This window comes from Plectropomus leopardus, chromosome 13, assembly GCF_026936395.1.
Source record: "Plectropomus leopardus strain MGB_pleo_1.0 chromosome 13, ASM2693639v1, whole genome shotgun sequence".
NCBI classification, from domain to species: domain Eukaryota; kingdom Metazoa; phylum Chordata; class Actinopteri; order Perciformes; family Serranidae; genus Plectropomus; species Plectropomus leopardus.
Genome location: NC_142188.1, coordinates 5,910,241 through 5,925,090, shown reverse-complemented (window position 1 = coordinate 5,925,090; position 14,850 = coordinate 5,910,241). Strand labels below are relative to the sequence as shown.

Genomic DNA, 14,850 nt, shown 5'->3' with positions numbered 1-14,850 from the left:
CCACCATTAGTGTTTAGATGATTGTGCTCCTCTGAGGTAGAAGTTAAATTGGTGCTTAAAAGCTGACATAATTTCTCAGTTAATTGACAGAAAAATAATTAATCTATACTTTGAAAATGAATTCTCCGAGCTTAAAAGTTGCGGATTTCCTGCTGTTTTGATTGCTGACTTGATATTTTCAGGTTTTGAGCTGTTTGTCAGAAAAATATTAGGAAACTTAGAACATTTTAATGACAGTTTTTATTTTTTTCTAAAATTTTATTGAGACCCTTCTTTAAAGAGTGATCAGTCACCTAAGATTTGGGAATCCATTAAATAGCAGTAAAACTTTAACTTTAAATTGTTGTTATTCTTATAAAAGTTTTGCTCAAATGTCAGCGTACATTAGTGCACCGTCAGCATGACGATGGTCCCTTGTCCCAGTGCAAATGACATGACAGGATCAGCTGCTCACTGTGGAAGATTTACAGCAAGTTTATGGTTTCTTTAAGGAGAAATTAATTCTTTAAGCAAGTTTAAAAAGTCATTAAACAGGAGAAGCATATTTGCTGCCCTCTCTGGCAGTCAGATTCAAGCCTGTTTCACCTCTGACCACACTCAGCAGTGATGTCACAGGGTCCTGTGACCACCTGTACATCAAAAATCATATTTTCAGATGCTGTTGTGCCACTTGAAGTGTGCGTTTGATGCATTATTAGCTGTCTCAGACTATCACAGCCAGCTAAGACAGTTTCCACTTGTTTGTCCAGCCTATAAACACTTTGTCATGTGTTTACTGTTTTATGTTTTTATCTGACTGTGAAGCACTTACTGTTTTGTTAAGTGTTACAAAAATAAAAGCTCCATGCAGTTAAAAACCCAGACTCCTGGTTCCCAAATATTCCTCACAGACTCTGCGGTGTGGTCCTTACCGGTGCTGAACGACTTCCAGGTCCTCCAGTTTCTCGGGGATCTCCATGCTGTTGAGCCACTGCTCCTTCTCGTCGATCCACACCTCGCAGGCACTGGCTTCACTCAGCATCCTGTAGAGAGCCAGAGCGTCCTGCAGCGCCTGCTTCCTGAGCCGCGTCAGCTCCACCACCTCTTTATAACGCTCCTCGATGCCCGCCAGCCGGCTCTTAACCTGCAAACACACACCAACATCAACCAAAGGAAATCAGTGACTACAGAAATACTGAAATCAAATGATGAACACGGCTTGAATCCTCAACATGAAACTCCTTCCTGCTGTCATTTTAGACTCTGCCCTGGTCGGTGTTGTGTTCTCTGTGTCTGTGAGAGCTTCACCTCCTCAGAGTTGGCCTTTTCGGGCGGCAGTGTGCGAGACTGATCGTGCAGAGCCTCGATGACGGGCCGGTAGCTGCCGATCTCCTCGGCCACATCTTTGTGTTTCTTCACTAGAGCCTGAGCGGAGAACTCGTCGTGGCCGACGTCCACGCTGGAGACGATCCGCAGCACGTCCAGCATCCACGTGTCGATGTCATCCGCATCGGCCTGCAGGGAGAAAATGAAAAATTTAATATTATCAAAAACACTATGACAACAAAAAAAACCAAATTATTTTCAGTTTCTTTTCCGATCCGAATAAGTCCTATCTGGACTTGTTTTTGTTACATGAGCAGAAAACTGATACATTTATTGAGTATTTTTATGTCCTCGTACTGATGTTTTACAGATTTGTGTTCAGAAGAAAATCATTCACTTTATTTTAGAATAAAGCAGTAAATCTTGGTGTCTTTTTAATTGTTATATAACTTGGAAGAAATGAATCACATGAGGTGGAAGATACAGTGAAACATCAAAGAGAAAGTGTTGCTTCTTTCTCTCTTTTAAATTCAATCCATCAATTTGTATGAGAAACTATGAAAATGTGAGTTTGTGTTTTCACCTGGAACTGGTGCTGGTTGCAGGCCTCCTGCAGACGAGCTTTACGGACGGCAGAGAGACGCTCCAGAGCCGCCCACTGCTCCTACAGGGAGAGGAGGAGGAGGAGGAAAAAGAGAAGATGAAGGAGTTATAATAGTAATATTACACTCTGGGTGTTTGAGGAATTATTTACATTCATCTTGTCCTCAGTTTACTCTTCACATTTGTTGCATGTTTGTTCCAGATCATTGACATAATACATAATACATAAGACATATTATATCACAGTTGTATTTATTTAATAAGGTATTAAAAAAAGGTCATTGGAGCAATAAAATCAGGCCCTTCATAACAAAGCTGATGGTGATGTATGTTACACACTTAATCTGTGACCATCTTATTTTCAATCACAACCCAAAAAAGAAAACAGGATATGTATAACAAGCCTGAATTTCAAAATAAAGGTTGATGAAGTCAGCGCTAAATATTCTTTTTGACACCAGATTTCCATAAAATATAAAGTGACATACAGCAACAACATGAATAATGTAATAAGTTGCAAATAAACTCCATAAACATTATTTGGCAGAATTTGATATTATTTAACTATTCTTGTTGTATTAATTCAGATTGGATAAATAAACCTGCAGCTGAAAATAATACTTTAAAAAGCCCCAAAAGTTAAATAATATAGACTTTAAAGCCTCCTCATAAAAACTCGGCTGCAGCATACCTGGATGTCTTGGATGCGTTCTTTTATCTTGTCGGCTCCAAAGTGATTGTCGGCCACTAGCTCCTCGCCCTGTTTGATGGTCTGCTGCAGGTGGCCAGCTCGCCCGCTCATCTCGTCTTCGAAGGCTTTGTGCTGACTCAGCAGTCGCAACGCTCCCGTCAGATCCTTCCCATAATCCTCGGAGGACAGGATCTGCTCCTTCTCCCTGATCCAGCCCTCCTGCAGACCGCAGACACATTCAGGTAACAGTTACATCACCTCAGAACACAACGTTTGGTAATTTGAGTACAACATCTACTTGACTGTCGAGTAAACTATCAATTATTTTGATAACAGTAATCAAAATAACCTCTTCGGCCATTTCCCAGAAGAACTTCCAGAGGCGGCGGGACTCCTCAAGGCGAGCTCGCCGCTCAGCCGCCAGCTGACTCAGCTCCTGGTAGCAGAAGTCCATGTGAGCGACCCGATCCCTGATGATCTGAGGATCACAGGGCTTATAACCTGAGGAGGAGGAAGAGTGAAATCATCATTGCCATGCTCTTTTCTTGTTTTTTTTTTTTTTTTTAATCTGAACAAACAACAACTGAGAGCAGACTAGCGAGAGAAAGTAAATCTAAAATGTCATCTACCCATCAGTTTGTCTGTCTCACCCTCCATGTCATCAGCAAACTTCTGAGCGTTTCTGTTGACGTTTCGGACTCGGTCAGCCTGGATGCCGATGTCGGCCTCCACCAGAGCGTGTTTCTGCAGCAAGTCCTCCACACCCAGCAGGTGTTTCCCATAATCCTGAGAGAGCAGCAGCATCTGCAGGAAGAGAGAGGCTGGTGTAATTGTTGCCATAATATTGTTTACATAACTTGTATAATTTCTCTTCTCTTTCTGAGACTGTAGTACTTCAGAATTTACTTGTTTCCTTTGTTTTGATTACTCTGTTTAGACAAGAAGGCCAAGTTTGAGTCTGAGGCCGCAAGTGCGAGAGTAAGACACAGCAGCACTAAGCAAGCAGCAAGCATGACACTTCAACCTTTAGGGACTGTTTGGTGCATTTTCTTACTTTGCGTTTTTCAAGTTTTGATAATTTTGGCTGTGTTCATGCATCTGGCATACATTTTGGCAAGCTTGATTTTCTATTTTTGTTTAATCGTGGGATTTCCAGCTCAGCCCCCACAATAACTCGAATATACACTGTGGAAACAAAATTGTTACATTCAAGCACTAAAAATGCACCACTGAAACCCATTCAAACTGACATTTTTGACCCCACAGCCATTAAAGCTGAAAAACATGCACTGTATTATTTCTGGATGTCATTACCACTATATTTGGTATATGGAGAGAATACATGCTATTTCCACAAGGCACATTGTCACAATCAATGTTGCTGAAAATCACGGATATATCTACTTCACACTTTGTCAACTAAAAACATAGTGGCATCATGACAAATTAGTATTTTCAGGAAAATCTGGAGGATCGCTTTAAAGCACAGCACAGAGAGAGGGCACTGTTCTGCCAAAAACAGTCAATTTTTTGGGTTCTGATACAACTAAGTCCATTCTTCAATGTTCAGCAAATTAATTCCTGTATTCCATTGTCTTCCACAGTTGAAAAAAAAGTGAAAACTGAAAAATTGCCTAATTTTAAACTTGATCTGTCTCTGGCTGTCAATCAAGAATAAATCAGATGTTCACTCATCAGAAAGAATCAGAGAATTAACCCTTTGATACCTGAGTAAATTGGCTTGATTTCTTGGGAAGAGGGCATGGAGCAAGTAAACAAGTACTGGCCCAAAAAATAGCAATTAATTAATAATTAATAATAATTTTTAATTAATTAAAAAAAAAAAAAAAGTGAAAGTAAGCAAAAAATAAAAATAAAAATGTAAATGTAGTTTTCTGTACATTTTACCCAATTTTGTTAATATATATTAACTTCCCCCCTGCTAACTTTCAAAGAAATGAAACCAATTTTCTCAATTTTCAGAGGTTTAAATCCTGTAGGAAGGTGTATGAATAAACCACAAGAAAACTGATGTTGATCAAGGTGTTATAGGGTTAAGAATAATTTTGTCAATTATAATTAAAAATGTTCTCAATTCACCTAAACTGACAAATAAATTTAACACGTGAGGTCGACTTCCTACAGTTCAAGGTTCAGGATATGCTGGTAATGTCTGTAATATTTTAATATTCAGTAGTTTTTCTCATTAAGGACTACAATGGAAATCTTCAATATTATCTTAACCCCGACAGCTGAAAAAGAACTTTTGTTAAAATAAATTCAGATTCACTCCCACTCCGTACCTTCATCTCGTCCATCCAGTCCATGATGTAGAGCATCTCCTGGAAGACTCTCTGCAGGCCCAGGTTCATCTCCAGTCTCTGCCTGCGGGCCTTCAGCAGCTCCAGCAGGTACTCCCACAGCCGGATCACGTTGTCCTTCCTGGCCGTGATGCGTTTGATGTCATGGTAACTCTCCGCCTCCAGCTCCTTTGCCACGGAAACCACCGCCTGCACCAGTGAAATGAGAGGAGGAGGGATGAATGGACAGAAAAACACAGAACTCGCCTTGTTTTGGGTTCCAAAACCACAAAAGATGTCACAAAAAGATGCTAAAATCAGAAAATAGGTGATGAACTGACCTGAACGCGCTCCTCGTACGCTGCAATATCTGTTTCGATGGCTTCATGTTTCTTAGTGGCTGCTTCTACGGCCTGGAGGTCAAATCCAAAGTTATCCTGGAGAAAGAGAGAGAAAAGGAAACAAGGAAGGAAGGGAGGGTACAAAGGAAGGACAGGGGAACATATGAACAAATTATATACATATAGGACTTTAACGCCTGCACACATACTCCATGCCGCATAAATTAATTTAATTTAATTTAATTTACGACAACGTTCAGTCCTGCTCGAGTCTTTGTAAGGTCAAATGCTTGAAAAGATGAAATCAATTGACAATAAACAATTAAACAAATACATAGAAAAAGGACGTGTGTGTTACCTGGGAGACCAGCCTCTGGTTCTCACTGAGCCACGTCTCCCTCATGGCTGCCTTGCGGTCGAAGCGTCGGGCGAGCTGCTCCAGTTTCTCTTGACGAATCAGCTCCGTCCTCAGAGCAAGCTCCCGCTCGTGCTCCGCCTTCTCCAGACGCTCCCATGCCTAAAAACAAACACACCCACACGAGACATAAAACATCAGTTAAAGCGGTAAAATGCACCTGAACTCTCCATCAAGTGTTAAAATTATAATGAAATACTGATAACTTAGAGAAGCTCAGTCTCTATGCTGAAATCAACTAAAGTTTTCGAGATCATTGACGCATTAAGACTAATTAGAGCGTATGATGACATCACAGCAGGTGAGGTCACCTTGTTGATGTCGGAGATGAGTTTGCCCTCTCGGGGAGTGTATACTTTCTGGTTGTTGGCTCTCATCTTACTCTGGATGGTGAACAGAAGAACCTCCAGGTTTCCTTTCTCTGTGAACCTGCAAACATACACAACTAGATCATTAACCCTTTAAAGCCTGGAGTGACATCACTTTGCTTCTGCTGCGTTCAGACAGCTTTCACAAGTATTTAAAAACTTAGTGTGATTTCTTCTTCAGAAAAATTGTGAAAAAAGGCAACGAGCAACATGGCAATAACTGTCACACAAATTGCAAGATTTTGTAGATTTAGAAACTTTTTATTTTTTATTTTTTTCCAAAAAAGCAACTGAAAAATGTCCAGAAAGCTAAATTCAGCATGATCATAATTACATATTTCAAATTAGGATTAAATGTCATTATTATGTCTCTGCACTTTTTTAAAGGTCATTTCCTTGTTTGTTCTATTTTTTTACTTTTCTTTTCTTTTTTCTCTCTCTCTTTTTTTGGTAATTTTCGGGTAATTCTTTGTAACGACTTTCTAATTTTTTTGTTCATTTCTTCTTCAGGTGCTCATTGCCTTTTTCTCATTTCTTTGAAAGACATCTAGCCACTTTATTCAGGTTTCTAAGGGTTAACAGCTGCATATGACACACCATCAGATTATTTTTGAGGAGTGTGATATTATGACACGTAATACATCAAAAGGAGCTGAGGCTGAAATGGTAAAGTTTGGGAAAGTGTTTAAAGTTAGTGTGCGTGTATCCAGAGCTGACTGACTTTGGTGGTTTCTCCACGGTGCGGTAAGTGTTGAAGGCCTGCAGCTGCTGCTGGACTCCCACCAGAGAGTTGGCGAACTTCCTGTTGTTGAGGATGATGATGGTCTGTTCGATCCACTCCAGCAGGTCTGACGCCAGAGACTCGTACTTCTCAATCATTTTCTCTGTCTCAATGGCGTTATCCAGAACCTGGAATATACAAAAGAGGAGCGAAGATGTTAAAAAACAAACAAACACCAGCATGGTCCCTTAATGTCTGCGGAGATGAGAGTCTATTCGAGGTGAAGAGGGGTGGATGGTCACCTTTCCGATTCTCTTCCCCTCAACCTTCAGCGCCTTCATCTTAGAGAAGTAGTGGTAGTAAGTCACCACATAGGTGATGATGGATTTCTCATCAGGGTGGTCCACACTGATGTCTGCACACACACACACAGAAAACAAAGATTAGAGGACACACTATATGACAATGCGTGCGTGCATGTGTGTGCGTGCATGTGTGTGTGTGTGCGTGCGCGCTATCTCACCCTCGGGGTCCAGCAGCTTGGTGAGGCCCAGGTGCTGCTCGGCCAGGTTGAAGGCATTTTGCAGGTTGTAGTGTGCGTTTGATTTCTTCAGCTTATCAAAGTCAATCAGGTCCGGTCTGAAGACAAGAATTCAAAAATAGTAAAAAATAAATTAATTAATTAATTTAAAAAATCTGATTAAATTAAAAAGTAATAAATAAAAACTGAAAATGAGAAATGTTAAAATTTGGCACAAATTCCCCAAAAGAGGATTCTAAAATGCTTTAATTACTTTTATTTTTCATAGTTTTTTTCTTTATTTGTTATTCTGTTAACATGTTTACTTTTGAACTTTTGTTTTCCAACACGAGGATCAGGATCTTCAGCCTGTTCTACACTTAAATTATTCATTATTTTGTTGGCATAAAATTAGTCAAAAAAGATTACTGAGTCCAAAAATACTGGAATATCTCATAAAGGCTCATAAAACACCAAACATGTGTAAGTTCCACCCACAAATTGTGAAAACCCCCAAATTCACAAACTAGCACAGCTAAGGCTCTGATTGAAACCTTCAGTTTGCTCCTATCTTGAATAAAATGTGTTTTTTTTTCCCAACACGTGTAAGATCTTTTTAATTTATATAAAGTGCCACCTCTGTTGCAGGTCTTATTCAGTATGACCTATGACCTTACGATTGGATGTTTTTAAGTTCAGCAGTCTTGAAAAATGGAGATGTGGATACGTGACTAAAATGCACTCTTCTCAAATGTTCTCTTGTTTTTAACTCTTCAAACTAGAAAGAAAAGAACATTAATTCCAGGTCAAGTGGAGATTTCAGTCAAACACAAAACCCCAAATGTTTAATAATTAGCAGAAAAAAAATAAATAATGTTTTCTAATCTGCTGCATGACTATTCAAAATATCAGCTTTGTTGGGTTGAATGTGCATAAAGAAATGTTTTTCAGTCTCAGTGTGGTTTGAGGAAAACAGTCTGCTGACTGTCAGCTGAGACTGCAGTCATTACAAAAAAGACTGCAGTGCTACAGCAGGACAAACAGAGTGCATGAGGCATGATGTGATGTTGGAGCTACTTGTGTTTGTGGATCATGAGGTAATGAGGACAACATTTCTCTTTAAAGCTGCTTTGTGTAGAATATTTCACATGATTAAACAGCAGCTTTCAAATGGTTCATGTGGCATCATTTTTTGCTGGCGGGCAAGAAAAGCAGAGAAATGTCTGACTATGCAGCATTTTTTTCTTAGAACAAGTTAAAGTATTTTACTGCTTTTAATAAAACACGACTGCCTATAAAGCAGCAGTATCTCAAAAGATACTTTTGAAATTGGTGCTACATGATAAGAGAAAACAGAGAAAAGGGACCGTGGCATTAGCTTTTCCTCCAGAGGTAGATTACCTAAAACTATCACCATGCTCTTTGCAGCATCGGACCAACAAACACTTCCTCTGATGGGCGATGATGTAATGCTAGTTTCTGTCAGAAACTGGAAATGCACAACACACCAGCAGAACTTTGGCATATATATGAAAACATCAGTGTGATCTCAGTTTTTTCAGCCTCCATTTTTTACAATACAGGAAACACTAGCATGCCCGCTTTTTTAACAAATTCTGTTATTACACCAAACAGAGCACTAAATTATGTTTATGAAGACATTTTAGGCAAGAAATAGGCAGTGTAGTAACGTAATCTTGGTTTATATTGAGATTCAAACTAGTTTTACAGTTAGATCTGAGTCTGAGACAGAGTGGGGCGGGTCTCTCTCTCTTTAACTGTCTCTATATTTTTTATGTAAAATGTGGAGTACCAATATGTAGTTCAAACAACAGCCCAAGAGCCAGCAAGAGTCAGCTGCATGACTTGTTTGGCTTCATCTGGATGATTTTCGCTGGCAAATGAGCAGCAAGATCCGGGCACTGGCAACATGGAGTTAATTTACGCACAATGTCCGTATTGTTACAAAGCTGTATGACTTTAAGTGCAAACATTTGGAAATATGTTACGTTTATGCCTGTATGAACAATGAACTGAGAGAGCACTTAACTGACCAACTTTATGTTAAATATAAAAGGAAATCCATTTACAAGTAAAAAAAAATCTCCACTGTGCTGTAACTGGTGTTGTGTCCAAAATTGTCAAAAAATCATTGTTTTGTTGTAAAAATGACTTCATAGCGTAGATAAGTAGCAGTAGCTGTACCAGTGTGTGTGGTGTGTGATGAGTTTCAGCCTGAGCTCCTACCTGTGTTTGTGGATGAGAGCGTTGAAGGCCATCCCGTCTCTCCAGCTGGTGCTGAAGTTGTGGATGTTGACGTTTGGATATCTGGACAGGAAGAGGAAATCACAGCTCGTCAGGTTCTCGGATCAGCCGGTGCTACTGAACAGGTACTTAGTGGTGCACCATTTGTCTTTTTCATATCATATTACATTTATTTAGTGCTGTTAGTGTAATTAAACTAATAAGACCATCACTGAGGGGACTGTCACACTTTATTCGCCTCGACTTCAGCAAACAGAACTAAGGCCTTTACAAATTCTGGTTAATGGTGGAAAAGTTAAAGCTATTGGGGAATAAAGATCACTTCCAATTTGTATATTAACTTCAGAGGTAGAGGAAGCAACAGGGATGATAGAGAATGTTGTCTAAATTCTGGAGAAGCACTAACACTCAGTGGTCTGTAGATGTTAGAAAATGATTTTAAACGTGTGCTAACTCTCACCCGGCTGTCTTCATCTGACACCAGAGCAGCAGAGCATCTTTAGCCGACTTCTTCTCCTTGTTGTCCTCCGTCTCCACACTGATGTCCTGGATCTGAGACACAGAGACAAGCAGACAGAGTGATGATGTAGAAAAGACTTTAATAAGATAGACGCTGGCTTTTTGCAAAATATGCACATTTTTTAATTCATAAAACAATTATGGTTTATTCACACATTAACTATGGAGTAAAATCTTGTTTGTAATTTTCTTTCTGGCACAGTTAACTTGACTTTATTCATAATGTTATGTTTGAGAACTTACTAAAAGCATGCATGGAGCTCTTTTAACTTTCTTTTTTGATTTTTGATTATCAAGTTATTGAATGATTTTTCCCTTATTAATGTAAAGACACATTTATAATGGAAACTGGATAAACTATACCACAACACGGAGGGAATAAAGGGGAAATTTTACATTAAATAATACGTAACTTTAATATTATCACCATAAAGGCAATAACAATTGACTTAAAAACAAGAAATTATGCAAAAAGTATTTACCATAAACAAATCCCTGCTGTTGATTCAGCTTTTGGAAATACCTTTTAAATATTTGGTTTATTTTTACACACATGCCATGCATAAAAAAGATTAAGAGCAACAGTTCATACAGAGATCATGGCATCCCGAAACAAATTAAATAACTGTGAAAATGTTCCAAGTTGTTCTTTTAACCCATTTTCTTTCAAAGCTTTGAAAACAGCATTACATGTTTTAACAGCAATCAGAGTACACATAAAATAACACAGATGACTTTTTAAAAACTGACACTGAGACACGCAAGACGATTCAACACATCACACACGTTCCTGTTTTCAAACTTTCACTCGAGCATGTGTAATCCATCCAGAGTGAGGTCTGCCACTGACGTGACGCGTTCCCTGCTGCACAAACGTCCTCACGCTCACTTCTGACATCAACAAACACACACATCTGCACCTCCATACTTGTGAGGACATTAATGATGCACTCCCAAAACTCTAAGCTTCACCTAGTTCTTATGACAACCCCCCAAAAAACCTGTAGACCTTACTGTCCAAAAATGTCCATACTTTTTTAAAAACTGTACTCACCTTTCACCATGTGCACACTGGATGTTTTCACTGTCCAAAAATGTCCTTATTTTCTAAAAATACCCATTCTTTATACAAAATATCCTCACTTTCTTGACATGTCCACACGTCCTTAATTTAAACACCTTACATATCCTCATTTTTCAGAATGTCCTTGTTTTATAAAAATGTCAATCCTTTCAAAAACTGTCCTCACTTTAACAAATATCTGCAGTTTCAAAACACATCCACGCCCTCTGAAACAGCCCACGCTGTCCCAACATGTCCCCGCTTTCTGAAAACATCCTAGCTGTCAGACAATGTCAGCATTTTCCAAAAAGTCCTCATTTTCCACACTGTCCTTAACACCAGCAAGTCCTCATAAAAACAGCAGAGCACATACACACACACACACACACACTCAAACTCTCCAACATCTCACCTTCATTGATTGACATCCATCAGTCTCAGTCTGACAAAAGCGTGAGCCGCATCTGAGCCACAAATCAACAACATCAACACCACTGCAGCATATATGGCGCGCACACACACACACACACACACACACACACACACACACACACACACACACACACACACACACACAGTGGTCCTGCTGTCACTCTGCACTCGGCTCGATTTCACCCACTGCAGGATTTAAAACCACTAAAAAGAGTTTTTTTTAATCCTCACGGCTTATAAAATATAAATCCTTTTCACCCAACTGTTCACTGTGCGTGACGATGACATCATCACCCGAGTGACACGACAACCCTGTCAACATACAGTAACATGACGAGTGTTTCATCTGAGTGTGATTGCAATAATTTAATAGGGTCTTATTCATTGAGATCAATGAGTCTGAGGCAGAGAAAAAACCCTTAAAAGAAGCAGTTTAACAGTTTTCACACTTTAAAAAATGTATTAAAAATTACAGCAAAATATTTAACTGACAACTCCTAATCGTTCAGGAAATGATTAAAGATTCAGCAATGTCACAGTTTTGGGATTAAAAGGGATTTAACTTTACACAGCAATCATCTGCAGAAATAATGAGGCACTTTATCTTTTCATTAAAAATATTAATGATGATTCATATTAGTCTGATATCAAACAGAATTGTCTCGTTGCACTACGTTTTCATGTTCAGTCAACTCAAAAGTCAGTGGAGTGGGCTGTTTCAAAGATCTGGACCCAGGCAAGATTTTTCTTCTTTTTTTTTTTATTTACGATTCCCATCCTAACACATTGCTGCAGATTTGTTAAGTACGTTCTTTTCAACTTAATAGTAATTGCTGGCTGACTTTCACTTGGCTGATCTACAAATGTCTGCACATGATATCAGACCAATTATATTTGTGCATCCCTTTATATTATGTGACTCATTAAAATAGGATGGAGTATGAGGCTGTACATAAGGCCATCAGCTCTGATATAACTATACTGTCGTTGTTTTGGGATCCAAAAAATAGTAATGCAAACCATTATTTAAATCCAGTGCCCCAGATAGGCCGCACTATCAGAATCTCTGCTGACCAAACTGAACTCATTTAACCCATTTGGGGATGCCAAATAAGTGTAATGACCCAAACAGACTGTGCTCATTTAAGTTATTTTAAGAGGAGTAGTTGCTGTCCAAACAACACCTATAACATAAAGTTCCACAATTTGAGAATACATGAAAAAATCAGTTAAACTTATGTGGGGATGCCAAATTAATTATTAGCATGTGATGCAGGTAGGATAACTGGGATGCAAAAATAGTAACAGCAATTCATCTGCAGGTGAAAGGACCAAACGAGGGTACAAACATAAGTTGTGTACTCCTTAATTTTAAATGTAACTGAACATATGGACCAAATGACCCATAACATCGGTTCAGCCCTCTGATTTAAGCTGATGTCACAGAGTAAGTTCCCCTCATGTCGGGATGCACACTTGCACAGCTGACTCTTACCTGGAAGCGGAGGATGATGGTCCAGATGAGACCCAGCGTGAGGCGGTGGTTTCCGTCTACGATGTCGTGGGAGCCCATGTTCTCCAGGTGGACCCTCTGCTCCTTCAGGAACTGCAGGGCCTTGTCCACGTTCTCCAGACAGTGGATCCTCATCCGACCCTTGGTGGGTTTGGGCTGAAACAAAAACATATTCAAGTTTATTTACAACCTTGAAAAACCAGGAACCATGATCTGTTTCCTGCTGCCAAATTAAAACGAAGAAGAAGAGAACAGCTGTGGACACAGCTGACCGACTTCAAAACTGACACGTTTATTTTTATTGTCCTTTCTACTGAGAGAAAGTTATTTTGATTATGAACAAGGACAACTTTTATTAAACAATAAAACAAAATTATAATCTAAATGCAATCATGCAAAGACTGCTGTTAAGAATCAAAGCGATAAAAATCTCCAAATAAACAAATAAACAATAGTTCACCAAAAATCTTGGGAGGCTGAGGAGGAAAATTAAGTGAGCTAATGGTCTGAGCTGAGTGATATTAAAGAAATGGTAACTGCATACCAATTTCTATGTAATGTAAATACAATGATGACTTCAGATTGTCCAGTTTTTTATTAAATGACTCAACAAAGCCCTGAAATATTCTGGTGCACAGACTGTACACCAAACGATTGTTTACGCTGAAACAACTGCTGAATTTTAGTATTCTTTATGGTAACATTTTTGAAAATTGATAAACAAATTGAGTTGGACTATTATTCTTTTTTTTAATTAAATTCTTATAAACATCACATTTGTAGAGTAATTTCTGAATTTTGTTGAAGACATGAATATCTGAAAATCAGATAATTAAACTTTCATAACTTATTTTTTAGACTGTAGCATTGTTTAAAATTGTACACACTACCTTCTGGGTTTGAGTTATGCTGCACAGCAAACTTAACTCATGTTATGGTCAAGCTCTAAGAATATTACTGCACACATTAGACAAACCCAAAAACAGGTGATACGTGTTTTAAATTTTTAGATTTTACTCAGGCAGCATCTTAACTCTACACACTCTCCTATATTCACATTCATAATTTGTCTTTATCTTTTTGACATTTATTCTAAGTATTGTAATTTATTGTATTACCTGTTTTTTCTTTTCGACCTGTTCTTTGTTACTGTTTTTAATGGTGCGAATAAATAAAATAATTAAAAAAAAAATTACTTTGTATATAAAAATATCATTTTTAAACATCTATAACCTCCATACCTTCAGAGAGCCCATCAATACTGTCAGACAAAATGACTTTACTTTCTTTCCTACCAGTAAATTAATATCTATTACCTTTGTTGACAAGCCCTGTGTTTTTAATTTTACAACATGGTCACTGTAAATGAGCCGTCTGACCTCTGTAATAAACACATTCACATAAAGAAGTCTTTGTTGGTCTAATGAGATAATTGGTATCTAAAAACAAATACAAACACAGAGTTCCATGTGATGTTCCTGTGATAACAGACAGGAAGTGTTGGCATCACCTGCGAGTATCAGTGAGCCTTTCCAGCAGAATGAAAGATGATGAATGATTCAGATATTATTTTATGACTTAACACTGTGATAACCTGTTTACTTCAGAGTCTCCGTCTGACAGCTTTGCACTTAGACAACAAACATTCGGTAAACAACAACAAAAAACTCCATTGAGGGTGAACATGACAATAAATACAAATATAAAAGAGAAAATAATTAAAAGAACCAAAGTATTTTTTTCCCGCATATAAGGTATGAAAAGGAAAAAAAGGCTTGGAGCCTATAACTGATA

General features: G+C 38.5%; 1 protein-coding gene across 5 annotated transcripts in view; it reads right to left on the bottom strand.

Moving 5' to 3' along the window:
- The window catches only part of LOC121954401 (spectrin beta chain, non-erythrocytic 1), a 143,802-nt gene that overhangs the window by 35,157 nt on the left and 93,795 nt on the right, over positions 1 to 14,850 (bottom strand). For all 5 annotated transcript variants that reach the window (XM_088086689.1, XM_042501882.2, XM_088086690.1 and 2 more), the window contains 16 exons: positions 13,039 to 13,212; positions 9,990 to 10,081; positions 9,512 to 9,592; positions 7,268 to 7,383; positions 7,047 to 7,159; positions 6,745 to 6,932; positions 5,967 to 6,084; positions 5,599 to 5,757; positions 5,241 to 5,336; positions 4,903 to 5,109; positions 3,250 to 3,403; positions 2,949 to 3,100; positions 2,600 to 2,818; positions 1,889 to 1,969; positions 1,288 to 1,494; positions 912 to 1,123 (listed from right to left, as the gene is read on the bottom strand). In XM_088086689.1, coding sequence (XP_087942815.1) covers positions 912 to 1,123; positions 1,288 to 1,494; positions 1,889 to 1,969; positions 2,600 to 2,818; positions 2,949 to 3,100; positions 3,250 to 3,403; positions 4,903 to 5,109; positions 5,241 to 5,336; positions 5,599 to 5,757; positions 5,967 to 6,084; positions 6,745 to 6,932; positions 7,047 to 7,159; positions 7,268 to 7,383; positions 9,512 to 9,592; positions 9,990 to 10,081; positions 13,039 to 13,212 — 2,369 coding nt within the window. The remainder of the gene's footprint in view (positions 1 to 911; positions 1,124 to 1,287; positions 1,495 to 1,888; positions 1,970 to 2,599; positions 2,819 to 2,948; positions 3,101 to 3,249; positions 3,404 to 4,902; positions 5,110 to 5,240; positions 5,337 to 5,598; positions 5,758 to 5,966; positions 6,085 to 6,744; positions 6,933 to 7,046; positions 7,160 to 7,267; positions 7,384 to 9,511; positions 9,593 to 9,989; positions 10,082 to 13,038; positions 13,213 to 14,850) is intronic.